The sequence below is a fragment of the Oryza sativa genome, chromosome 7, assembly GCF_034140825.1.
Source record: "Oryza sativa Japonica Group chromosome 7, ASM3414082v1".
Taxonomy (NCBI): domain Eukaryota; kingdom Viridiplantae; phylum Streptophyta; class Magnoliopsida; order Poales; family Poaceae; genus Oryza; species Oryza sativa.
This window is the reverse complement of record NC_089041.1, coordinates 2,803,176-2,829,715: the sequence shown is the minus strand read 5'-3', so window position 1 is coordinate 2,829,715 and position 26,540 is coordinate 2,803,176. Positions and strand designations below refer to the sequence as shown.

The window sequence follows — 26,540 nt, the reverse complement described above, 5'->3', positions numbered from 1 at the left end:
GACGTGTACAATGGCTCCTATCGCGAAAAATCTAATTTTCCTGATGAGCCTGTACTAACGTCAGAAAAATAGAATTTTCTTGACGAGGATTCACAACCTGTCACAATAATGCGATTTTTCTAACGTGAATGGGGCAGTCAGTGAAAATAATAGGTTTTGGTGGGAGTTAGGTGGGTAGCTATTTTCGCTTTGGCGCCAGATGGATGGACAGAGCGCCAAAAAAATTGGTGTTTCGTGGGCACACATAAAAAAAGAGAGAGAGAAAAAACCACTTCATTCACCACCCTATCCAGAAGCCTCTTCACTTCCATCTAATCCTTCTCCTCTTCTCATCCCCTCCAGCCTCCTCTTCCTCTTCCCCACTCCAAATCCTTCAAATCCATCCAACCTCTTCCTCTTCCCCACTCCAAATCCTTCAAATCCACCCATGTAGGTTTCTCCCCTCGAATCCCCTTCATATTGTAGCTCTCCTGTGGCTAGGGTTTGCTCCAATGGTGGACTAGAAGATGTTGCTGCGTCGATCTGTGGCTGTAGCGCCTGTGGATTTGCTCCAAGTCCAGAGCTGAAGCTGCAGTTAATCCTTGCCTCATCTCCATCCAGATCAGGACCTAATCCCGGGACTCCGTCGACTCCTCTTGCTGCACTTGTTAAGCTGTAGGGAAGCAGGTACTTTTTTGTTTATTTTTAACGAACTCTGATAAAGCTTGCAGTTCTTAGGGATTTTCATATGATTTGAGGCAATACTCCCATGGATCTGCTGGTTTTTTTTCTCTAGAATTTAATTACAAGCTTTATACTGGTAGCATGGAATTTATCCCAAAGATCTTTAAATTTTGACTGCTAGTTTGAATAAATCCCTCACTATTCGTAAGTATTAATTTCTTCAGCACTCTAAGCATGTCACTATCCTCCTGTCAATGAATGCTTTATTCTGAGATAATAGTAATTTTGTTGTTGTTTGGACTGTACAACATTTATGTTCCTATGAGAGAATAGTAATTTTAGCACAATTGAGCTTGTAGGCAGTGAATAAACTTTGAGCTTCATAAAAAGAGTGATTTTCTCTTAAAGGATGATATACCATCATCCTGGTGCATCTTAGTAAAAGCATGACATACATATTTTTCTTGAAAGTTTCACCTTTACTATGCAAAATGGAACTGTAATGTTGGCTAATATTTACATATTGCGTCGAACTCATCTGAAGTGCTGACAAGTTATTGCTTACCATTGTCTCATTGTCAATACCAAATCCGAGGTAACCAGGATTTTCAACTTACTTCACTGTAATATATTTTGTACAGTAAGTGATAGAACAATAACAACCTTCACATGAACCTTTTCATTCTAAATGTTGATTATATTGTACATAATTTCTTTTTGTGCTATGTAGATGATGTTATTTATGGTGTGATAAATAAGAGTGACATATATGCATGTTAAAATAATTTATTAAGAATTGAATCTGTTTTTAACCACAGAATGACAAGTCGTGAATGGATGTATAGTGGTTGGACACGTGGCAAAGCTCCCACTAATGAATGGATTGATAATACAACACAGTTCTTAAACCGTGCATTTTCTATGCAAGAAGTTGTTAAAGATGGTACTATTAAGTGTCCATGCGCCCAATGTCGGAATTATTTTAGGCACAAAAGGGATACAATAGAGTTGCACTTGTGCAAATACGGATATAAAGAGAACTATGGAATATGGACATCACATGGTGAGAGACCAGTGATAAATGACAATGATCCTGGGCCTTCATTAATAGATCATGAGGGATTTGGTGAATCTGATAGGATGGATAATATGTTGGTTGACTTAGCCAGTGCACAACCACCAGAAAGTAGTGAAGAACCTGCATATTATGCTAAAGCATTCTATAGGATGGTTGCTAGTGCTGATGAATTGATCCATGAGAATACAACACACTCATGTCTCTCAGCTGTAGCTCGTTTGCTAGCTATGAAGTCACAGTATAACATGTCAGTTGCACATTATGATGATGTTTTAGGGATAATCCATGAATTCTTACCTCCTAAGTCTAAGTTGGCTAAGGACTTTTACCGTTCAAAAAAATTGCTAGAAGGTCTTGGTATGCCATATGTTAAAATTGATGTTTGTTACAACAACTGCATGCTTTACTACAAGGAAGATGAGCATAAAAAGAAGTGTGATTTCTGTGGTACTTCTCGTTATGAGAATGTCCAAAACAAAACCCCACGTAAAGTTTTGCACTACCTGCCTATTAAGGATAGATTACAAAGGTTATATGCACATGAGGAGATAGCAAGATTACGGCAGTCCCATAGTCGCTCACAATCTGGTAACATGGTTCACCCATGTGATGGCGAGGCATGGCAACAATTTGATAAGGACTTTCAAGATTTTGCACAAGATCCAAGAAATGTTCGTCTTGCTTTAGCAACTGATGGGTTTACTCCATATAGTTTAGGTGCTGCTCCATACTCTTGCTGGCCAGTATTTATAACTCCCTTAAATTTTCCTCCCGGTGTGTGTATGAGGCCCGAGTACACATTCCTTACTCTTGTCATCCCTGGACCAGAGCATCCAGGGAAAACATTAAGTGTTCTAATGCAACCTTTAGTTGATGAACTTCTGAAGTTATGGGAGGGGGTAGAAACCTGGGATGCTTTACGCAAGCAAAACTTTACAATGAGGGCAATATTTCTATGGTCAATCCATGATTTTCCTGCATATGGGATATTTGCTGGGTGGAGCACTCATGGTCGTTTGGCATGTCCAATTTGTATGGGTGATTCTCAATCTTTTTAGCTCCGTAATGGTAGAAAGCCTTGTTGATTTGATTGTCATAGATGCTTTCTACCCAACGAACATGAATTCAGAACTCAACTAAATGCATTTAGAAAGAACACATTTATACTTGATGAGCCACCAAGGATTCTGACAGGAGAAGAAATTAAAGAAGAAATGTACGCGTGTGTGGATGATATGGAAAACTTTGGTAAAACACACCATTGGACTCATATAAGCTGTTTTTGGCAACTTCCATACTTTGATAAGCTGAAGCTGCGGCACAATATTGATTTGATGCACAATGAGAAAAATGTAGCTGAATCTATATGGAACACATGCTTTGACATACAAGATAATACAAAGGATAATGTGAAGGCAAGGAAAGATTTGGCTGAAATTTGTAGTCGTCCATTACTGCAATTAGTGTCGAAGGGTAATGGAAAATGGCATAAACCAAGGGCATCATTTTGTATTGATAGGAATGACAAGACAACAATTCTCAAATGGTTTCAAGAACTAAAGCTTCCTGATGGATATGCTGCCAATATTAGGCGTGGGGTTAACCTACTACAAAGAAAATTTTTTGGCCTAAAAAGTCATGACTACCATGTTTTCATGGAACGTTTGCTACCTGTTGCATTCCGTGGATTTATTCCAGAGAGTGTTTGGAAGTGTTTGGCAGAGCTCAGTTTCTTTTATAGGCAGTTATGTGCAAAAGAACTAAACAAGGATACCATCCGCTCTTTAGAAGAGAATGTAGCTGTTCTTATTTGTAAATTGGAAAAAATATTCCCACCTGGTTTCTTTAATCCAATGCAACATCTCATCATACATCTTCCCTATGAAGCTCGACTTGGAGGTCCTGTCCAATTTCGTTGGAATTATCCATATGAGAGGTAAAACAAGAAGTAAAACATTAACTTGTTTTTATAGAGTTTACTAACCCTAATGCATTTGGTCCTGCCATGTAGGTTTATCCAAAAACTTAGAAAGAAAGTGCGAAATAAAGCTTGAGTTGAGGGTTCCATTGTTGAGGCCTACCTAGTTGAGGAAACATCTAATTTTCTTTCATTCTATTTCAATCCTAATGTTTGGTCTGCTAGAAACAAGATGCATCATTATGATGATGGCAGCTCACAATTTGATAGTACATGCAACCTAGAAATATTTCAGTACCCTGGCCGGTGTATTAGCCCACGGGGCTGCCGTGCACTCACAATAGAACAGTACAAGGCTGCTACCTTATACATATTGACAAACACACCAGAAATGGATGATTTCTTCAAGTACGTTTCAAATCTACTATGAGTCATTCATATATTTTTATGCCATAATTCTAAATAAGTTTGTTAATGTAGTAAATATGATAAGGAACAATGGAAGAGCCGAATTTCACCAACACCAAATCAGTTGCGAGACTTGCGATTAAATGGATGGAAATCTGGTCGTGGCATTAGAAATGGGCCTAATTTCTTTGATTGGTTCAGAACTGAAGTATGACTCTAACCACTTGAGACATTGTCTTTCCTTCAATCTGCAATCAACTAAAACTAACACTAATATCTGTCATTTGCAGTGCATGAAGTCATCTAGTATACACAATGCTTTGCGTCAAATGTCTTATGGTTTTCGAAGTACAGTTTCCACTTATGGAGTTTATGATATCAATGGATATAGGTTTCGTTCAGAGAAGTATGAGAGCAAGAAATCAGGGTTAACAACAACCAACAGTGGGGTGTGTGTGTCTTGTGTTGGCGAAAACAATGATGTGCTAGAGTACTATAGTATTATTAAAGACATACTCAAGATTAGTTGGGAAGGCAGCATGAACCTTGAATTGGTTTTGTTTGACTGTTATTGGTTTGACCCAACATCTACCGGTGTTTGGCGTACTGCCAATATGGGTTTAGTTGAAATTAAGCACATGTCTAGGCTTTCAAATTTTGAACCATTTGTGATGGCTAGTCAAGTTACACAAGTATATTATTTGCCTTACCCATGCACTACAAGACGTGATCTATCAGAATGGTGGGTTGTACATCATGTCAATCCACGGGGTTATGTCCAGAAAGTTGAGAACACAAATAATGATTCTAACCCAAATGATGATCAAACCCAAGATGTATCATTCTATCAAGAAGATGGATTGGAAGGCACTTTTATTATTGACCTTGGGGCTGACTTAGGAAATATGACTCCACCTATTTTGGATGAGATAACCAATGCAAAAGACTTAGAATTCCTAGAAAAGCAAACGCAGGCTGAAGATAATTACGATGAAGATGACAATGAAGAAGAAGAAGAAGAAGAAGAAGAAGAAGAAGAAGAAGAAGAAGATGAAGAAGATGAAGGGACACAGCCCCCAGCTTATGATCCAAATGATTTTTAGTTTAAGCTATTGAGATTGAAATATCTATAAATATCTATTGTATTTTGTGTCTGTTAATTTATTTATGCAGCTGCCAACTTTCATATGACTTTTTAACCTTTAAGTACCTAAGGTCATTTTGTACTTTATAAAGGTTTTATATTAAGCACTGATGGATTATTATTTGTTTGAATGATTCCATGCTATGAAAATATATGCTATTATTCTTCTTTTTTTATGGACCGATGGTGCTCTTCTAAAACTAATAAATGGATATAACATTGCAGGAAATGAACAGCATTCATCGGAAGCGGCTTGCAAGACAGCAACAAGGCAGGAACATCTCCACAAGGAGCAATGCTAGTGCTACTAATGCAAAAAAACAGAGTCCCGGAAATGATCAATGGAGGTGGCAGTAATAACTTCGGTGCTAACTCCTCCCAGAGACTTTGTGCTGGTAATAGTAGCAATACTGATAATGCCTCCCAAGCCACCAATATTTCTAGAAGTGGCATGAGCAGTGCGCCACCAAATAAAAGAGGGAGGAAGAAGGGCTCAAGAACTGCACTAAAAGTACCTCCGCGGGGTCGAAAGATCGCGCTGAAACCTCGGGGTGATGAGTAAGTATCTGCATTTCTAGAACCCTACAGATTTTCTACTAATGCTTATTACTTTGTTAACTGCTCCAATAAATTAGAGGCTATTTTAATTTCTGTTCTATAGAATTTATATTGTTCAAAGCCGATATGTTTGTGACGTGATAAATTGAGTAGCATATATGTTCTTCAAATCTAATATGGGTATGTATACAAAAGCTCTGTACATGTGTTGTCTATGTTTTTCTCCTCTTAATGGAACAATTCTCACATGGGTGTTTTCTTTAGGCAATTTGAGTACATAACATACCCTCTATTGAAATCAGACCCCAAATATGGTACACATATGGGAATTATTCTTAAACGAGAATACCCTTGCATTATTGAAGAGAAGGATGAGAATGGTTTAATCATCAGCAGCCGTCCAGCAACCTCATGGTTTGATTACTATGAAAAGGAAGACGACTCAGGAGTCACAAAGGCAGATAAGGTGAAGCAAGAATTTTGGATAAGTCATTGTTAAAATGTCCTTCAAATTACATTGACAAGCAATTAAATTGCTATCTAATATATATTAACTTGGTACATGCAGAATGCATTCTGTGTCAGTGAGGCGGACAAGGTAGAGGCTGGCCGTGTTTTGGAAAATTATGCAGCGAAATCAGCTTCGTGTCGATTCTGTCAAGGTGTACCATGATAAAATTGGGGAGCAGATTGATGATGCATTAGCACGCCCAAAGGAACTTGAAGTTGATGAATATAAGGATGGCCCCGTTGATTGGTGCAGAGACAATGGATTTTCATACCTTGCAGATTATTGGTGTACTGAAGAGTTCAAGGCAAAAAGAAAGAGAGGCCAACAAGCACGCCTTAATTCTGAGGATGTTGCCCAAAAACGAGGAGGTTCCCGGCCATTCACAGAGACACAACAATATATGGTACCATATCTTTTCAGCATGGTTTTTCATTAGTTTTATTCATAGGGTATTGCTCATCAAACCAATTATGTTTTAGGGAGTAAAATTTGGACCTGAGAAAGCTACAACACTAAACACTTTTAGTGCAATGAAGACTGGCTTTAAAAATATAGATAATGATGGAAATATTGGACCAATCCCAAGCCAGAAAGCACAAAAGCGTGTGGTATGGTTTCTGCTTCTATTCTTTCCATTGAAGGAATGTTTTGTTTGGTACTAAATTCCAACCTTTTTGTAGACTGATTATTTAACAGGTCTTAGGGCTAAATATCCAAATGATTGGCAACAAAGAGACCTAGATGAGAATGTATTGTACAGCACCAATGGTGGCTTGCCACATGGTCGCGTACAGATAGCGAATGGACCTGTTAGGAAGGCTAATATTTTGGCTGTGGCCAAATCAACAAATGTTCGACCTGCCAATTCAATTGCTTTCCAAAATATGGCTCAACAAACTCAGAATATGGCTCGACAAAATGAACAACTACTCCGGGAGAATCAATACATGCGCAAAAAACAGGAACGAACTGACAAGTTGTTATTGGTATTAAGTTACAATAATACTTTTACTCTCAGTTTTAGTTTTTAGTTTCTAAACCCAGTTGGCTACTTTTTAAATGTAGGCACTTTATGAAAAGTTGGGTGAACAAGTACCACAAGAATTGGACTGTCCAGTAGAAGAGGAAGATCCATTTGCACAGGTAAGCGGAGTTCAATTATTTTAGTTATTTACCTAAGTATTTTCTCCTATACTGCTGTGGTTACTCATAGATGAACTAGCTGAATATTTATATTGTGCCAGTACAATTTGGTTGCCCTATTGAAATAGCAAACTAATTCATATTGGTATGTCAGAGTGAGAACAGACAATGCAGCACTTACAGTGAGGGATTGGGCTCATGTTGATTGTTGTAACAGTTGGCCTTGTAGTCACATTCTCAAATAATTGAGATGGTAAGACAAAATATATTATTTTAGTTTGAGATGACTTGCATCTTGCACAAAACAGAAAATTGGTTTAGAAGGTTATAGTTACTCCAACATTTGTTCAATATAGTACAAAAGGATTGCATATGAACTTTGATAGACCACTGTGTTTTACTTATTATTTTTTCTAGTTGCATCGGCATGCGTTTTCAGTACTGGTTAATTGGACTGAATTCTTATAAACTTCATTTCGAACTGCTGCAGGGAACAAGTTCTTCCCATGTAGTCTCACAGCCAGTTGAGGACAATGGGAACAACAACAGTGATGGATGTAACACCGCCTCTGGCAATGGTGGCAATAACAACGGCGACAACAACTGCAATGGCAATAATACTAGCAGTTTGAATGCCAATGATGGAAGCAACATCGGTAGGAACAACAACTCTGGTGGTTGTAATACTAGCACATCTTGAATGCCTCTCCATGATGCTGCCACTCACTTCACTAACAGATCATGCAAGATGGGCTAAGGCTTTTGGATATACTGACTATGGAGTTGTGTCATACTAATACTTTTGGATAGGTTGTATTTATGGTTCTAGACCTCGATAGAGTGTGGGACTCCAAAATTAGTACTAAGTTTCTTACATAGTCTCTTGGCCATGCAAACTCCACAAAGTGATACTTTTGTGTTATGTTCAAATAGTGAACTGGAACTACATTATACTGTTATGAGGGATCTATGTGTATCACTTGATCCATAAGTTAATGAAATATTGAACTTGAACTGGAGGTGTGTATGTGATCATGATGAATACTGGAAATGAGTACTTTTGATATTGTACTGTGTATATTTGATTCATGCCTACGTTCTGGTAGGTTTTCTCCTGATGATTTGCGGCTAGTTGTCTAACTGTCAGGGAAATATATTTTCCTGACGGTCATAACCATCAGAAAAAACCACTGCAAAACTGTGACAGGGGAGACCATCAGCGATAGATGAATATCGCTGACTTCTCACATCAACGTCAGGAAAACTATCCTTGACGTGAGTACACGTCAGGAAAATTAATCCTGACGCGCCTCCGTCACCCAAATTTATTTTTCTCTGACAAGCTAGTCCTGACGGAATTTTCCTGACGTTGACACGTCACAAACAATTTTCCTGACGTGTTTTTGTTTTATCCTGACGGTTTTTAGCCGTCATAAGTAATCTAGTTTCTGGTAGTGATGGTTGTGTATATCATCTCATTTAGATGTTTTATTTTTTAATGAAATGACTTTTTGATCAGCGTTTGCATGCATGATTTTCCACCTAACTTAAGTTCTCACCGCATATTTATCCGATCTTTAAGACTCAATCTCTAGCTATCGTCGAACAGGTTCTACCAAAGGGCCTATCAATCGAGCTTCGGCGAGTTTAAAATTATTGTTTTTTTCAAGTACAAGTTGAATGCATACATGTATAGACACCATACTACTCATGGAACACGAGATATTCGAAACACAGGGATATGCATAATCGGTATGCTTTGCGGTTCACGTCTGAATATGTGGTTGACAACGTTGCAATATATATATATAGACGCCGAGATATTAGGTACATATATAGGATGCGATCGACATGACAAATATATAATTAAAGCTAGCCAGCCTTCAAAAATTAAGAAGATGAAATTAATGGATGAAAGTGCAACATATGACAAATATTTCTCCTTGTAGGCTAGTACTTGGAAATGTGTCACTTTTAATTAATATATATAGTGTTCTTAATTAACTTTCGCTCTCTCCTGCACGTTCTTGATTCCAACTCTTGGAGAGACTTTTAATGAATATATGTATATATACTTTCTCCGTTTCATAATATAAGTCTTTCTAGCATTGTCGATATTTATATTTTAATGAATCTAGACATACATAGAAAGTCTTAATTTATTAACATATGAATACGAACAATGCTAAAAAGTCTTACATGAAACACAGTAAGTACATATGTTCAATGTGACGTACACCTATACTACTGCATATTCACAAGCATTATGCATTACCATTACATCGATCTATCGATGGAACATTTTTTATTCATGTCCTTTTTTATTTCTTTTTTTCACGAAGTCGCCACTGAATTAATATATTGGCCTACGTTGTGCGGGATAACAAGAGATCGATTATGGAGCTCCAACAAGTACTCTAGCGTCAAGTGATTGATTTTCCCCTGTTATGTTAATCTATACCTTTTTAAATTACCTGCTATATCTAAATCCAACCACGTGCACATATGTTAAAAAAAAATTCTTGGGGTGATACATGGAATATACTACTATGTTATAGCTTAAAGGTAAAAACAATACTTTCATTTGGTGTAGATTCTTGCCAATATGAAAAGAAAACTCGATAATATAAATTTTTATCTAGGTTAATCCATAAAAAAATAATACTTAAAGTTGTTGCAGAATGTTATATATTTCAGTTGTTGCTATGCAAGTTTAGATTATATTCATTTGGTATTTTAGTTGACCTATAATACCAAAACAAGCAATCACTAATTTTGACAACAAATACAAAAATATTTAATACTGATCATTAATTTGCAAACGGTATAAAGGATTCTGTGACTCATGAGTGATCAATATAAAATTAAAATGCACTAGCCGTGCGGGTGTGAATAAAGCAACTAAATATGGAAACTAAAGAAAGAAAAACGAAGCAATGGATAGGGAAACACATGTGTGGTGCCTAATTTGCCTATAAATATTACACACGCGTACATATGCGAATAGGCTTTTAAACAGGATTTTAGTGAGGTGGGCAATCATAGGATGTAATGCCAAAAATAGAAAACAGGGGAAAAAAACTGTTGCAACATGCATCTAGATAATTATCAAAACTTTAAAGGGAAGAAAAACAGAGGGAGAGGATGTAGAACCGGACGTCAGTAATTTTTGACCCCCCATAGACCGAAAAATAGAAACATGCAAGAACAAACAAAGAAAAAGGCACGTTTCCAATATGTTAACACATATACACCATGTAATAACCAGCCATTGACATGCTTAAGAAAACGCGAATATTAAGGAAGGACAGCCATTGACATGCTGATGACATGTGGGCCCTTGAGCTCTGCACGTTCTCCATTTAAAACGATTAACAAAATGAGATCGAGATCGATTGGTCACAAATATTCTCAAATTAATGTCTCATGTGGTCAAAAATAAAACAAAATGAAAAAATAAGATGAAATATATATATATATAATTCCAGCTAGATGAGCTCGGCCAGCCACCGCTTATTCTTTTCTTGTTTCGTTCCTTAATTTGCCGCGCATTTTCCACGTGCGCGAGGCGCGTATATATACTTGATTGGATTATATGAACCGATGAGGAATTAATTAAGGCGTGTGCCAGCGAAGCCATCCAGCTACTCTCGCGCCCAAAACCACCACCCGCGCGCGCCCAACCTTTCCCTTCCATTTTATTCATCCTCATCTTCTTCTTCTTCATTCAATTCCCCGCATATGATAACAAGACGACCACCACCAATCGCCGGAGGTGGAGAAGACGACGACGTACGACGAATTGGCTATAGCTAGCTAGCTAGCTGATTGATCCACCGATCGATCGAAGAGGAAGAAGAAGAATTGATCGATCGATCGATTGATTGATCGATTGATCAGAGAGGAAGAAGAATTTGATTGATCGATCGACGACGAAGCTATATATATAGTCGTCGGATTGATCGATCGATCGATGGCGGAGGAGCGGAGGAGAGACGACGGCGGCGACGTGGAGGTGGAGCTGAGCCTCCGGCTGAGGACCGGGGACGACAGTACAAGTGCTGACCCGGCGCCGGCGACGGTGGCGGCGGAGGCGAGGAGGAACTTGACCATCTTCTACAACGGCCGGATGTGCGCCGTCAACGTCACCGAGCTACAGGTAATTAATTAATTTAATTAATTTGGGTTTCCTGATCATTCATTTCGATCAACATCTGTTAATCTCTCTGGATTTTCGTGTTCTTATTATGATCATCGATCGTCTAATTACCAGCCTGGATCTATAGATCACTACTAACAAATTAATTAACAAACCTAAAAAAATTAATTAACCCCTTTTTTAGGGAGATCTCTGAACTTAGTTAATTAACCTCATTGTTGATATATAGCATTCTGACAGCTGGTTATGGGATGGGAAATGTTATTTGTTCCTCATCCTAGCTATATCTAGCTTATTTCCCCAAACAAATGAAACTTTAATTAGCTCAAGCATATACACATATATGATTTTTATTTTTAATAACGAAATGCGTCTATATATAGTTCAAATAACCTTGGGATAGAAGCATTAAGAGGAATGCTAATATCTCCCTTGATTTACTTCCTAGCTTATTCCGTTTTGCAAAGTCTAGACCTCTACTAATATCCAAATTAACTTGAAGTTTAGCTCACTCCAATCTGTCAATTTCAAGTTCACAGCAGTATCTCCGTTATCATTTCTCGTATTTAGGCTGTGTAGATACACAAAACAATATGTTCACAAACTATATACATATTATCAATTTTTTAATTAATTAATTAACACACCAAAATTTGGTCTCCATCTAGATTAGTTAATTAACAGGGGTAGGTCCAACAGCATGGTTGAAACTTGAAGATTCTTACTACTGAACAATTTATACCACGTGTTGTACCAAATCAAGGGGACAGAACAAAAGTAAAGACTTACTGTAGAACACTAGTCTACCTTTAGCTGGTGGCTGCGTCATTGACCAATTAATAATAATTAACGCGGAATTAATAATGCATACCTATCATATGCAAGCACGTTGTTTTGCTGGGCTCCCCGGCAAACCAAGCAGCTAGGTAGTGAGAACACACCTCAATTCATTAATTTAGACTTGACCAACTAAAACAATGTTAGTTTTGGTCTTAATCCATCGCTGTCGCCAGCACAAACTAACATTTATATATTCACAAAAGCAACCACTTTGCTCACCGATGCTTTTGACTCTGATAGATTCATGCAATCCATATCGTTGATTTGATCTACTCCTGTCGACATGAGATATTTTCACGACAACAAATAGAGTACATGTACTCTCGCATTTTTTAATATATGGTGTTGTTAACATTTTAGATATGTTAATTTGATCCTTCATTTTATTAAAAAAAATATATAATTATGATTTAGTTTATTATGATTTGATTCTTTAAGCCTGATTTAATTTATTTTATACTTACATAAATTTTTAAAAATTGAAATAAGACGAATGGTCAAGTATTTATAAAAAAATAATGGTGTCATATATTAAAAAGTGTAGGTACTATTGGTAATAACTGATTAGTGTTTTGTTGTGCATTTTGTAATTTCAAGTAATGATTAAATTATTCGGTTTGATTTTTGTGTTCTGATTGATTTATGGCATCCAGGCGAGGACGATCATATCCATGGCGAGCCAAGGAAATTTCGGCAAGCAGCAGCAGCAGCAAATACAGGGTAGGGACGATCACCACTACCACCAGGGCGAGAGCAGCAGCGGCGGCGGCGTTTCCACGGCGGCGGCGCGGCACTGCGACGTCGCCGGCAGCAGCAGCAGCCACAGCGGCAGCGGCAGCGGCAGCGCGACGCCGCCCCGGCCGGCGCTGGTTTCTCCTCGCGCGGGCCTTCAGGCGGCCGCGGCGGCGGCGCCGACGATGAACCAGCCGCCGGCGGCGAGCGGGCTGTCCATGAAGCGGTCGCTGCAGCGATTCCTCGAGAAGAGGAAGACGAGGGCCGCCGCGCCGCTGTACGCCCGGCGATAGGCCAGCCGCTCGCCAGCGCCGCCGATGAGACGACACAAGTTTTATTTTCTTTCTCCTCTTCTCTTTTTCTTTCTTTGTTATGATCCACACATGACAAAATATGAGTACCTAGTAGTTTGTTTAATTGATGAGTTATGTTTCATTAGGTTCTTTAATTGTTTTTAGCTCAACCAAATTTTGTACTAACTGGTTGAGTTTTTTTTTTTAACATGATATATACACAGACGCCCATATATGTACATGCGTGTACATTTACCTATATGAAGACAGCTTAATTTACTCTTATGAATATCTCTAAATCCGGTATATGTTGAGATTAATAAAGTTAATACATGCGTGACCTGTGTCATCAAGTTTAAGATTTAAACTTGAATAAGGTTGCATCATAAAAAAAAACTAACTAGCTAAATACTTTAGATTTTGTTTCCGTAAACTACATTTGGATTTTGTGGCTTCAAAGTTTATACCGAATTAGGGAAATAAATTCACATACTTTAGCAATTATTTCATTTAGACACCATTAACACTAGGAATCTTAACAGATTATTTTGAAACGGAGGGAATAATTCACATGCAAAATATTTGCAATCACGAAGAGACCGTATGGTATTAATTTGTTCGTTTAGTATAAACCGCCAATAATCCAATAAACCATTTAATTAGGTACAGGTGATCAATCACTCGACAATTAACAAAAGTACATGACGCAGCATCATCCAAAATTATAGAACTTTGCATCTTCCAATCTTTTCTTCGGCAGCTACTACCTTCTTCTTCATTCCCGGCCGATCATCCGTCGGCCGGCAAAGCGTGTCGCGGCGGCCGGCCGGTGATCGATCGACGGCGACAAGTTCGCCGTCGTTGTTGTTTACAAGCGAGACGGCATGACGCCGAGCTTGTCGGCCTCGGTGATGACGTGGTTGCGGGTGATGTCGGCGAGGGAGGTGCAGCCGCTGAGCGCCATGGTGAGCTCGAACTCGTCGCGGAGCATCTGCAGCACGTTCCGGACTCCGGCCTCCCCCGCCGCCGCCAGCGAGAACACCACCGGCCTCCCGATCTGCAAGAACACGAAATCGACCAGTTGAGAATTCACCTCTCGCAATCATTGATGGATTTGCTAGTTCGCCGGTGTACTCACGAAGACGCCGGCGGCGCCGAGGGCGAGCGCCTTGAAGACGTCGGTGCCGCGGCGGACGCCGCCGTCGAGGAAGACGGGGAGCTGCCCGCGAGCCGCCTTCACAACCTGCACACCGCCGAAAACCAAAGAGATCGATCACTGTACTGTACTGATCGAATCTGCAGAAACCATCGATGCGAGGTTGAAGATGATCGAGTACCTCCTCGAGGGCGCTGATGGTGGCCGGGACGTAGTCCAGCTGGCGGGCGCCGTGGTTGGACACGATGATGCCGGCCGCGCCGTTCTCCACGGCGAGCCTCGCTGCAATTCGATCACACTGTCAGTGGCTTTGCATTCGAGTTAATGATCGGAGCATGTAATGTAGAGATGAGGCAATGGCTTTACTGTCTTCTGCAGTGATCACTCCCTTCACCAGGATCGGCAGCGTGGTGATGGTCTGCAGCCACTTCACATCCTGCACAAAATATAATTCACATCATTGTTTAACATTTGATATATGATTCATCAGTTGATCACAGTGATGAACAAGTAATCAAGCAGCTATTGTCATCTTCATGTCAGTAAATTCGATCAGAGAAGCAGATAAACAGGACTGGCAATGGCGTGATGCTACCTTCCAGCTCAGGGTGCGATCGATTTGCCCGGCGACGTAAGAAGCCAGTCCTGAATCGCTAGCCTGATCATCAGAATGGGAGATTAGTTCCATGAGAGATTAGAGGAACATGGTGTCCACGATGTGTGCTGAGAGATGAGTTTCACCTGGTCCATTTTCCCCAGCTCCAGGCCTTCAAAGTTCTTCAGTGTCAAAAATGGTGGCAGAACAAACCTGCAACAACATCCACAGACAGGCTGCTTGTTTCAAATCCTGATACATGTGGGATCTTATGTTTGCTCATTTCAGTGTATGCTTCCCATGCTCATTTTTGTAATGCAGAAGATATAACTGGTGTGTTCAGTCCATGGAAAAGATGGAGGGCACCTGTTCTTGATGTCAGCCTCCCTACGGCCAAGTCGCGGAGTATCCACCGTAAGCGCAATCGCCTTGAATCCAGCCCTTTCAGCTCTCCTAACAAGCTGCTCCACCACCCTCCTGTCTTTGTAAACCTACAGAGATCCAAGGTACATGATCCTTGATAAGGACAATCAAACGAAGAAACTAATAGTATTAGCAGAGATTGTGTAGTGTGTTTACATAAAGCTGGAAGAAACGAATCCCTGGTCCAGTTGAGGCAACCTCCTCAACGCTTGAAGTAGCCCATGATGACAATGTCTGAAGATTAAAAAAAAAGGGCACAAGGTTGTGTTCAGTACTTCAGTGTCATTAACTGGATTGATTAATTTCATAAGTAGAATTCTATTTGTGATCCATTGGAACATCGACCAACCATTATAGTGCCCGCTGCTGATGCAGCACGCGCAGTTGCATACTCTCCTGAATCAATATAAAGATTGGACCAATATTAGCTCTATTGTACATGGTAGGCAAAGCAGAAAGAATTTACATGTTGCTTTGAAAAGTTCAGCAGCTTCAGTTATTTATGGATTACTCTAACATGATATCCTTTTGTGTTAGACATATAGCTCTATTACTCTAACATGATTAAGCAAAACCAAATGAAAATCTCACAAAAGCATACCATCTGGGTGAGCCATCTTCTGCATGGCAGAGGGAGCAATCATAATGGGCATTGAAATCTTGAACCCCAGGACTGTTGTGGCCATGTCAATCTTGGATACGTCGATCAGTATGCGTGGGCGAAACCTGGCCAAAACAGAACATATGAGGAGATGGGTAATGAACTAATGATGAAGCTGCAAAAATTTGTACTGATAAATTATTTGAGCAACCAACTGTACATAAACAGGAAAACCACATCTGTTCTTCAGTATCTAGCAACATGAAACATTTAGTTATGGTATGGTATGAGAATGGATTTTCAGGATCAACTATGACAAATGAAAGTTGTCGAAGAACGATGAACATGCTGGCTTTTTTTTTTAATTTTTTCGATAATGTTATGTTAGGTGAATCAAATACAATAGAAAATTCAGTATAATAAGAGAACAATTATTTATACCAAGCATAGAACCAAAACTGCATCAACAAACATGTTATTGCTCACAAATAACCACTAAAAATTTACCCCAAAAGGATTAGGGAAGTAAAATTTACCCAAAAAATGTGTATTAAAGGCTGATTACCAAACAATACTTAAGGCCCAGCTATTTTACACTTCTCACATACACTCCCACAAGAAAAAACCATGCACAAAAGTGTAACAGTGGCAGGAGCTGTAACATAGCAAAAAAGAACATTGAATACTTACAGGATCCTGGCGAAGGCCTCCCTGTTCTCCTGGAGAGTCCACTCGTCCTCGGCCCCAGATGCATAGTAGTCGTAGATCATCTTCGGAAGCTTCTGCTTCGCGATGGCCTGGTACTCCGTGACATTGGTGATCTCCCCCATCTTCGCGCTGAGCTAGCCGAATCACCTACACCACTCTGGACCAAACAAGAAAACAGCTGCTTGATTTAACCAAGAAAACATAAGAATAACTTCAAATCCCTCTACTACATGCAAGTGGATTCTTTGTCTGAAGAAAGTAAAGAACAGTCAGGCTTTCATCATCAGAACACTTGTTGAAATCCATCCATGCAAAATGTTTTCCAAATTAAGACACCATCAATTCAATAGAGCATGTAAATTGGACCATGTACTGAATCAAGAATGAAATTAATAATTGTTCTTAATCTCCAGTGAGTTTTTTACCTTGTAGCAGGCAGTGCCTGACCCCTGCAGGAACAGGGGGAGAGTGAAGAGCCAAGCAAGACAAATGGAAGCAAGAAATGGAGGGTGTGGTGGAAGTGAGAGTAATATAAGAGATGAGGGTGATGACCAAGCATTTGTAGATGAAGACAAAACAAAGGAAAATAATTGTTGAATTGCTAGAGTGTAGAGACATGGAGGGAGAGTGAGATAGCTGTTGTTTGGATGAGCTATTGGAGGTGTGCAGAGAGGATGGCTCTCCTACACTGCTTCCTCATCCTCTCCTGCACCTCCATTCCTGCTCTTCCAGCCCCAGAAAAGAAAATTCACTTGTCTAGGAATTTGTTTCTGCACTGGGTTTATCTCCTCCCTTTATCACAAAAAATGGCTTTTATTTGTCCATTTCTCTGCCGAATGTTTTGGTATTTTCGTTGGAGATAACTGCGGCAGCTTTTGTCTCGGAATTCATCAGAGGTTTTAGCGTGCTACGGACGTGGCGGTTTTGGCAGTTTTGCTACTTTTTCTGGGTACTTTATTAGTGATGACAGTTTTTCGGAATAGTTGTTTTCCTGCACTGCCTGTTCATTCGATTGCTTTTAACCTGCTCCGATGCGGTACAGTCGACAGACTATCAGGTGATATAGATGATTCAGCACAAAGTTGTTTGGTTCAATTTGTAGCGGAAACAATTGGAGATTTGAGTTTATATGTTGCTGCAATTCTCAGTGACCAGGAATGTACAGAGAACAAACCAAAGCATTTGCATGACAGTCCTGATGAAGTACCACCACTCCACCAGCACGTCCGAGGCAAACTTCAGTCAAAATCAACTCCATATGTTATGATGAAAAACAAGGAAAACGATACATTAATACATTTTGCCCAACTCTTCCAGGTACAGTATTGATTACCCACAAGATACAACATACTTACTTTAAATACCATTGCATCATCTGGGCAAAAACTGTACCTGCCCACAACATCTTGGACCTGTCCACTAGGACTCGGATATATCACAGATCGGCGTGAAATTCAGAAAGTAGAGTATCTATCTGTCAACCCGATTCCAGCAGGTAATTCACCTTAACAACAGTACTCTTCGTTTCGATTCACTGCTGACATGCAACCTCTCATGCCATGATAATTCCTTTGTAAACTGTATGTTCAACTTAAATTTTGCATTATATAGAAGGCGTCTCAGTTTCCCCAAACGTTGTCCCATGAGTTGTTCCCTTTTGGTGCCTCAATGAACTGCTGCGCAGGTCCCTCGAAAGCTGGGGTATCTGGGCCCTGAACCTTGCCCTTCTTTGACTTTGTTCGGATTCCTAACATGCGCAAGACAAATCTGGCAAGTTCGCCATAAAGCATCCCAGACCGATCAAAGAGCTGTCGTGACCACGATACAAGAACTCAGTAAGTTCGTGTAAGTATTAGCAAATTTAGAACCAAAACCAAGGGAAGCCGTAAGATCAAAATACCTGCAACATAGCTGTGATAAACAAATAGAATGCTTGTGTGTTCTGCTCAACAAGGAATGCAACTCGCCCAAAGAAATTGACAACACCATGCATCTGCAGCAAGCTCAGAGCATAATTACTAGCTTAGGCACAGGTCAAGGAGTAAGGAAAATAATGATCCTTGAATGGATATGCTGTTAAAATGAGATGCTACTTCACAGACATGGTGTTGTGTGTTTCATAGATGATAAAGCAATATTTATCCGAAAAGAAAATAATGTTACTGAACATGATCAAATGTAATACTTAGTTGGCATGATAAAGCACAAAGGTTGTGGCATCAAACAAAAGAAAACAAACAAATATGAAGAACTACAGAGTTTGACATAAGTTCACCAAAATGAAGTATTTGTGGGTTGAAAACCGGAAAAAGGTTGTGGCATCAAACAAAAGAAAACAAACAAATATGAAGAACTACAGAGTTTGACATAAGTTCACCAAAATGAAGTATTTGTGGGTTGAAAACCGGAAAAAAAGAAGATGTAAAGAAAGATTTGAGTTCTTTTAGTCTAACGATGATTGTAATCGATAATGTTATACAGAGGATAGTTTGCAGAATCTTGACATGCACTGGACAAAGTAAAACAAAAAACAGAATAATGAATAAAGAAAAGTATTTTACCACTCGTAGGAAGGACACCCAGACACTTGGTGGTGGTGCAGGAGGGCCAAATGAATTCGGATCCTGGTTACCGTAAGGGCCCATGCCCATACCGCCCATACCACCCATGCCACCCATGCCACCCATGCCGTAACCACCATAAGAGCCTCCCAACCCACTGTTATACATGCCTCCACCATACATCCCAGAACCTCCGTAAAGGCTACCACCATAACCTCCACCATAACTAGAATACATGCTATTTCCGTAGAGTCCACCACTACCATAGGTATTGCCAAATCCACCGTACGAACTGTACATATTGGATCCATAACCTGTAACAAAAAGGAAGAGTTATCATCTGAGGCTTATCAAAGAAATCCCAAACAAAACAATGGTTTCAAGGAAGTTGATTACCTCCATAAGTATTTCCATAGCCAGATGTCTGCTGCCACGGACGTTGTGGCATAGGCCTCGAGACAGGGTTATTTACATTGGCAGAGAGGTTCCTCTCTGTCGCGGTGACGGTTTCTCCGGGTTTAGCTGTACCAGAAGCTTCAACTACATCGCTAGTGGTGCCACCAGATGGGGGCTTAAAAGGTGCTGGGCCAGAAGTTCCCTCAGCCCCAGCACGTTCCCACGGCTTTGGTGGTGAACCTGCAAAGTGCATTCACATGTTACCTTGAGAATTCATCCCAACCATTAAGGGCAACCAAAATGCTACTAGGCACAAGTTGAATAACCGTAGAGCATAGCGATAGTAACTCCCATCTTTAGAATGGAAAGAACACCTAAAGCTATCGAGTGTACCAAGTTAACATGACAGACGAGCATCATATGCTAAGACCAAATATTACAATTGTAGGGAAAACGGATCGGGCATGCAATGGAATAAATAAGCTATCAGTGCAAAATCGAAAAGGTCAGGCCGTAATTCACACACACCTAGCTCTTAAGCAAGTATGGATCGAGAATCATTGGCGATTCAGGAATAACAACAACACAAGCATAGGCACTACTTGAGGCACCAATCAAATCAAGCTCAAGTGCTAGCTGACATGGCCACAGAGGTAAAAGAACTCTCCCGCTGAAGCGCCGCCTACGAAATTATCACCAGCGCTAACACGGAGAACATGAGAACACTCTCAAAGGCAATGAAATCATAAGTAGCCCCCCTGCATCTACGCCTAGCTCCAGTTCATCCCCCGTGTTCATGCTGAGTAATAATAATTCAACAAAAAAGAAAAAAAAAACACCAGCGACATCTCTCCAGTCCCTAGCGCGCTCTCTGTCACCCCCACGCCCCCATGAAACCCCCCCATGGAATCTCTCCCCACCGGTGAACTTTCAAAAAAAAAATAAATAAATCCCCCCAACATTAACACCGGTCTCCCCTCCCATCCATGACGAAGCAGTTCAAGCGACCAAACAACCTACCGCGAGCGATTCCCCCTGACCCCTCTTGGGGCAAACCAATTCGAGTCCCCCACAAGGACAAAATTCGAAGCCAAATCGACCACCCTAACACAGGCGGCGCAAAATCGAGCCCAATCGGGCGGAGCAACCTAGGGATCGAGGGGATCTAGCTAGGGTTCGGGAAGGGGGGAAGGGGAAAGGCGCGCGACGAACCTGCCATGGCGCGCTCGTCGTCGCCGCCGCCGCCGCCGGGGTCACAGGTCAAACGCCCTTCTCTCTCTCTTTCTCTCTCTCTCTCTCTCTAAGCTAGGGACGCGGATAAAACCGAGGCGCGTCTCGCCTCGTCTCCCACCGGAAGGAAGCGGGGGGAGGAGATGCTACGTTTGTTTCTTGGCTGCTTCGTCGTGGCGGGGAAGAGGAGAACACGTGGGGAAGGGTGGGGGCGGGAGGTCACTGCCAGGTGGGGCCCACCGCGAGGTAAGCGTGCGTTATCTTCTCGTCTACACGTGGGCCCAGTACCGTCCGCAGATTGGAGTTGGGACCCATTTATTACTGCTCCAGCTCGACTTCTCCCTGGTTTGGTTGTTGAATCTACGAACATGTGAAACCACGTACTCCATCCGTCCAAAAAAAATCAAATCCTAAATTTGAATCTGGACATATATAGTATATTGTTACGGATAAATAAAGTAGATAATCAAAAATCAGTAATAATAACTACATTTAACAAGTACTTCCTCCGTCACAAAATAATTATATTTTTAGGATTTAAAATTTGTCCCAAAATAATTATCACTCTAGAGTAGAGTACTAATTGTCCATTAATCATCTATTTAAATTTCTCCCTATTTTCCTCTCAATCATCTTTCTACATTCACATAAACACCATTTAATGAAGAACAATATAGTTTTTCTTCTCAAACCTTATATATATATATATATATATATATATATATATATATATATATATATATATATATATATATATATATATATATATATATATATATATATATATATATATATATATATATATATATATATATATATATATATATATAATTATTTTGGGACGAATGTAGTATTAAATAAGTTAAATTGAAGTTTTATAGTAATTAATAGGGAATAATACTACACACAACATTTAATAACTCATCTTATGGCTTCACACGTGTTGAAATGGTACATTGTAAATTTAGTAAAAAGAAAGAATTAGGATTAGTGTTGGCTTAATTACATGTGTTATTAATAGGGCAATTATTAATACTAAATAGATCATCATTAGAGTGCCTTAGACAAACCAAAATGAAATAGGAGCTGTTCGATCGGTATGAAACGCATCAGAGCGCATCTCCAATGGAGTGGTTATTTTTGGCTCTACAAATACCTATTTAGCCAGTCTAAGAGCATTACCAACAGATTATCTATAATTTTCTCCTAAAAAATTGTTTTTAGGTTTCCTAAACTGAAAATAGGAAGTGAAAAAACTCCTCCCTCCAACAGATAGCCTAAATTCAATCCCTAAAACTTAAAAGTGGACCCTTTTGTTAAACTACCAAGAGAAAATTCCGTTTTTTTTTCACGCGCAGAAAGATCGCTATCTCCCATGCGCGGGAACGAAGGAGAGAGGCGGGATTGCGTGATTGGGAGCGACTTTCGCGCCCGTATATAAACGGAGCAAGGAACCGGGGGAAGGGAACTCCAAAACTCGGGTAGGAGAGTAGGGGATCTGTTGGAGCTGATTTTTGGACTAAAATCCCTCAAAATTAGTTTTGGGAATCATATAGGTAGACTGTTAGTGATGCTCTAACAAAAGTTTAGGGAGTCAAATTTATATCCTATTCCAATAAAACTCCACATTGCACTCTCTACTAACCAATGGACCCACCTGTCATGCTCCGACTCTCAGGACATATGCATATACTCATATATACGCACACATTACTCACACACGTATACCAACATTTCTAGATATGTCGCACCACTTGTGGCTAATAAGCAAAACCGGCTCACTCTATGCCGTACCATTTCTTGTGCAACTCATACATCTCTCCTTCGTCGGGAAGGACTTGCCTCACGCTCTCCCTTTCTTTGCACCTCTTCACCCACTGCATCAGGAATGGACACTTCGACTTTAGATCAAACCCACCATATGCTGCTTGTAACCATGGAACATGCTTGAGAAAGGTATGAGCACGATGTCTAGGAACCCAAACTCGTCACCGGAGAAGAAGCTCCTGTCCCCGAGAACTCCCTCGAGGCGTCTCAGTTGATCTAGGAGCTCTGCCTTGGCCATCTCCTTCTCCTCGCCCTTGCTCTTTAAGAATCTCGTTTGCGTGCTGAACACCTAAATTATCATAGATAAAACGAAATATAGTAAAATATAGTATATTAGTATTTTGGCCTTGTTTCTTTTAGCTTGGGATTATTATAATCCAGATTATTGGGAGTAAGCTAAAAGAAATATACAACTTATTGAAGTAGTCTATTATAATCTAGAGCCTAGCTTATTATAATATGATAAGCTCATTTAGGTGAGCTTTTTCAGTTTATTAGGTAAAAAATTACCGACCATGTCACCCACTCTCTCTTTAGACTTGCAAACCCAATAATCTAGGCTCTAGGAACCTAGGAAAGAAACAACTAGCCATTTATTCTACTACAGATTATAACAATCAAGCTTATAGTAATCTGACTCAATAATTTAGATTATAATAATCCCAAACTGAAAGAAACAGGGCCTTAGTCTCAACACCAACTCAATTCATCTTGATAATTATGCACAAAACTGAACTCATTTATACACGCAGATGATCAAGAATAAATTGAGAGACCGACCTCATGGTCAACGAAGTCAGCCCAAAAGCGAGCACTGGCCCTCTTAAGCGGGTCAGGCGGAAGCAAGCGGGTGCCGACCCGTTTGGCCCAGACCTCGTCGATGTACTGGAGGATGTTGATGGAGCCGCAGATCGGACGGCCACGATGAATCAGGATGGGGACGGAGCGGTGGACCGGGTTCATCCTGAGCACGAGGTCACTCCTCTCGCGGATCCGCAGGTCCTCCTCCACGAACCCGAACCCGACCTGCAGCACGTGCAGCGCGATCCGCGCCCGCATCCCGAACCTGTTAGCCCAGAAGTCGACGACGACGACGCACGCCGCTAGCTCGTCGTCGTCGTGCTCGCCGGTGACGGCGGCGGCGGCGGGCGTCGGATGCATGACAGCCCAGCCGGATTTGATGGCTCCGTTGGTCAGTTGGTTCGTCGGCTCCGTTCTTTTCTCCAACAAGAGTTGGATGAAAATTAAATTTTTCGTTGCATGTTTTTCAAACTGCTAAATGGTGCGTTTCGTGTAAAAACTTTCTATATGGAAGTTGTTATAAAATATTATATTAATCTATTTTTCAAGTTTATAATAATTAAAACTCAATAAATCACACGTTAATACCACCTCGTTTTACCTTAAAAAAACTTAATCTTCATCTTCAGGAGAAAAGAACACCACCATATATATATATATATATATATATATATATATATATATATATATGACACTCATATGGGGCACCATGGTATCTAATGTACAAAATCACTCAAATTTTTCAAAATTTTCAAATTGTGAGTATATACCTAGTTATAATAATTCGATTCATACCTATACCTATCAATAAAACAACTCAAATTTAACTTTATTCACAATCCATGATTAGATACCTAACTAATTATATGTATGGATGCTATATACCTAGAATCAAAATCTAACAAAAACAAGTTCAAATTCAGTTCAAAGCAACTAGTTAGTAAAGTAGTTAATGTTAATATATAAGTAATTGAAAAAATTTCATACTCATTTGAATTGGGTATATACTCAATTTCAACAATGGTGCCCGGGCACTGTGGAGCACCAAACAAATTTAATATATATATATATATATATATATATATATATATATATATATATATATATATATACACACACACACATACATACATACATACATATGTATATATACATATATATATATACATATATATATATACATATATATATATACATATATATATACATATATATATATATATATAAGTTATTATATACATATGACGAAAGTTATTATATATATATAATATATATATATATTTATGTGTTTATGAATTATATATGTATTTATATTGTAACTGGGTTTATAGATGATGTAAACCCAGGGATAAATAGTAATTTGATCCCTGGGTTGTTATTCATATATCATGAATACAATATGCTTCGGACAAAAAACACTGTTCAAAAACACTATTTATTCGGCTGAATACTATTCAGTTTACTGTTTATTCGGCTGATTACTATTCAAAAACACTATTCAGTTTACTGTTTAAATTACTGTTCAATACTGTTCACTTCGAGAGATATTTTAACTTTAGGATCTTTGCAGGGTGGCGAATCCTATTTAGACAGCCTCAGAAGCTTGTTTCAGATGAAGTAAAGTCCTACTCGGTACTCACCGTATGCCTCACCTATCTGTCTTTTTAGAAGCAACTTAAAAAGATATTCCAAGTCACACTTGTTCTAGCTAAGAGTTTATCGTCTCCCCAGGCAGTTCCACCCGAAGGGAACACTTCTCTACGGATACCGATTCTCCAGACGCCTATGCAAGATGCAGGCTAAAAACGAGAACAAACCGAAGAGGTTTCTCCTATAGGGTCCTTAGCATAAACACTTGTCTAGAACAAACGTGCAGGAATACTTAAGGAAAATTACTTTATATTAAACAGATAAGCTTACATACGGTTTTCCCTTTCGGGAAACCCGAAGGTAGGTACAAGCAAGCTGTTCTTACCTTACACAGCGTAATAACACACCTCCTTGCTTCAATATACTATGCAAGGTAGGCTAAAGTCACTACTACTAAGAACTGTGGAATGGAGGGTGAGAGCGCGCTTGGAAGCTTTGCTCTGAATGGTGTCTTCGTTGTTGTTCTCCTCAGCTGGGCAAACCCCTCCTTTTATAGGAGCTCGGGAGGCTCGACTGTGCTTCAAGCTTATCTTCTAGATACTGTATTTTCACGAGCTGGCTCGCACCATGGAGATGCTTATCTTCTTTTTGGCTTTACTTTGTCCTTGAATTGGCCAAGGTGGAGACACCTCTGTACCTGCGCCTTTCTTTTCCGCCGAAAGCAATATTCTCCACAGTATTTTTAACAGTCAAATGTCATTCACTGTCCTTGCATTTTGGATTGATTCAAATTCAATTCATACTTTGGTCATTCGCAAATATAGTCTTCCCACGCCCAAAGAATGGATATTTATTATCAATTTATATTATATTGCTTTATTGGTCAGGCTGCCCATGACCACCTAAATCCATAGTATCTACATCAGAAAAGGAGACTTCAAATTTTTCATCATATGCTTTTTTCATTTCTTCAAATTTATCATTCATTTATTTCTTTAATTCTTTAAGTATTTCTTCTTTCAATTCTTTTTAAATTTGGGGGATGCTTCTTCAAATTTTTCAATTATTTTCCAATCGATATATTCGCCATCCAAAGGATCTACTCCCTTAGTCAAGCATTCCTTATACGTAGGTTTTTGGGATGATCCTTCATTCTTAATATTTGAACAATATGGGTTCTCTGGAGCTTTCTTATTTTTGGCTTT

The 26,540-nt window shown here is 39.7% G+C and overlaps 4 protein-coding genes and 1 pseudogene across 23 annotated transcripts; 2 read left to right on the top strand and 3 right to left on the bottom strand.

Moving 5' to 3' along the window:
* Positions 1–275: 275 nt before the first annotated feature.
* Positions 276–8,437, top strand: LOC9270230 (autonomous transposable element EN-1 mosaic protein). Of its 18 annotated transcripts, none has more exons than XR_010742775.1 (12): positions 276–666; positions 1,482–3,677; positions 3,753–4,067; positions 4,140–4,275; positions 4,358–4,415; positions 5,437–5,769; positions 6,034–6,235; positions 6,338–6,683; positions 6,760–6,888; positions 6,961–7,423; positions 7,578–7,676; positions 7,914–8,437. XR_010742775.1 is itself a non-coding variant. In XM_066312742.1 (12 exons), the coding sequence occupies exons 7-11, from the start codon at positions 6,396–6,398 to the stop codon at positions 7,626–7,628; spliced, it is 852 nt and encodes a 283-aa protein (XP_066168839.1). In that variant the 5' UTR covers positions 276–666; positions 1,482–3,677; positions 3,753–4,067; positions 4,140–4,275; positions 4,358–5,769; positions 6,034–6,235; positions 6,338–6,395; the 3' UTR covers positions 7,629–7,676; positions 7,914–8,437. The 18 variants fall into 17 exon arrangements, 5 of the variants coding, with proteins under 5 accessions (XP_066168839.1, XP_066168837.1, XP_025882434.1 ...); XM_066312742.1 differs by having other exon boundaries at positions 4,358–5,769; positions 6,961–7,266; positions 7,346–7,423; XR_003243230.2 differs by having other exon boundaries at positions 4,358–5,769.
* A 2,597-nt stretch (positions 8,438–11,034) lies between these two features.
* LOC4342421 (protein TIFY 5) lies at positions 11,035–13,732 on the top strand. The gene is made up of 2 exons (NM_001421968.1): positions 11,035–11,582; positions 13,076–13,732. The coding sequence occupies exons 1-2, from the start codon at positions 11,397–11,399 to the stop codon at positions 13,445–13,447; spliced, it is 558 nt and encodes a 185-aa protein (NP_001408897.1). The 5' UTR covers positions 11,035–11,396; the 3' UTR covers positions 13,448–13,732.
* Positions 13,733–14,028: 296 nt separating this feature from the next.
* LOC4342420 (peroxisomal (S)-2-hydroxy-acid oxidase GLO5-like) lies at positions 14,029–17,598 on the bottom strand. Of its 2 annotated transcripts, NM_001403018.1 has the most exons (12): positions 17,356–17,598; positions 16,913–17,087; positions 16,223–16,347; positions 15,971–16,017; positions 15,778–15,855; positions 15,565–15,689; positions 15,345–15,411; positions 15,199–15,261; positions 14,970–15,039; positions 14,785–14,885; positions 14,586–14,690; positions 14,029–14,504 (listed from the first exon to the last, which is right to left on the bottom strand). In NM_001403018.1, the coding sequence occupies exons 2-12, from the start codon at positions 17,050–17,052 to the stop codon at positions 14,316–14,318; spliced, it is 1,110 nt and encodes a 369-aa protein (NP_001389947.1). In that variant the 5' UTR covers positions 17,053–17,087; positions 17,356–17,598; the 3' UTR covers positions 14,029–14,315. The 2 variants fall into 2 exon arrangements, with proteins under 2 accessions (NP_001389947.1, XP_015646860.1); XM_015791374.2 differs by lacking the exon at positions 17,356–17,598 and having other exon boundaries at positions 14,052–14,504; positions 16,909–17,009.
* A 417-nt stretch (positions 17,599–18,015) lies between these two features.
* On the bottom strand, positions 18,016–21,239 carry LOC4342419 (peroxisomal membrane protein 13). 2 transcript variants are annotated; one of them, NM_001403023.1, is made up of 5 exons: positions 21,100–21,239; positions 19,888–20,127; positions 19,492–19,805; positions 18,831–18,923; positions 18,016–18,738 (listed from the first exon to the last, which is right to left on the bottom strand). In NM_001403023.1, exons 1-5 carry the CDS (start codon positions 21,104–21,106, stop codon positions 18,550–18,552), a joined length of 843 nt encoding a protein of 280 aa, NP_001389952.1. In that variant the 5' UTR covers positions 21,107–21,239; the 3' UTR covers positions 18,016–18,549. The 2 variants fall into 2 exon arrangements, with proteins under 2 accessions (NP_001389952.1, XP_066168051.1); XM_066311954.1 differs by lacking the exon at positions 21,100–21,239 and having other exon boundaries at positions 18,091–18,738; positions 19,888–20,140.
* A 1,446-nt stretch (positions 21,240–22,685) lies between these two features.
* On the bottom strand, positions 22,686–24,249 carry LOC4342418 (probable glutathione S-transferase parC; annotated as a pseudogene).
* Between the last annotated feature and the right edge of the window lie 2,291 nt (positions 24,250–26,540).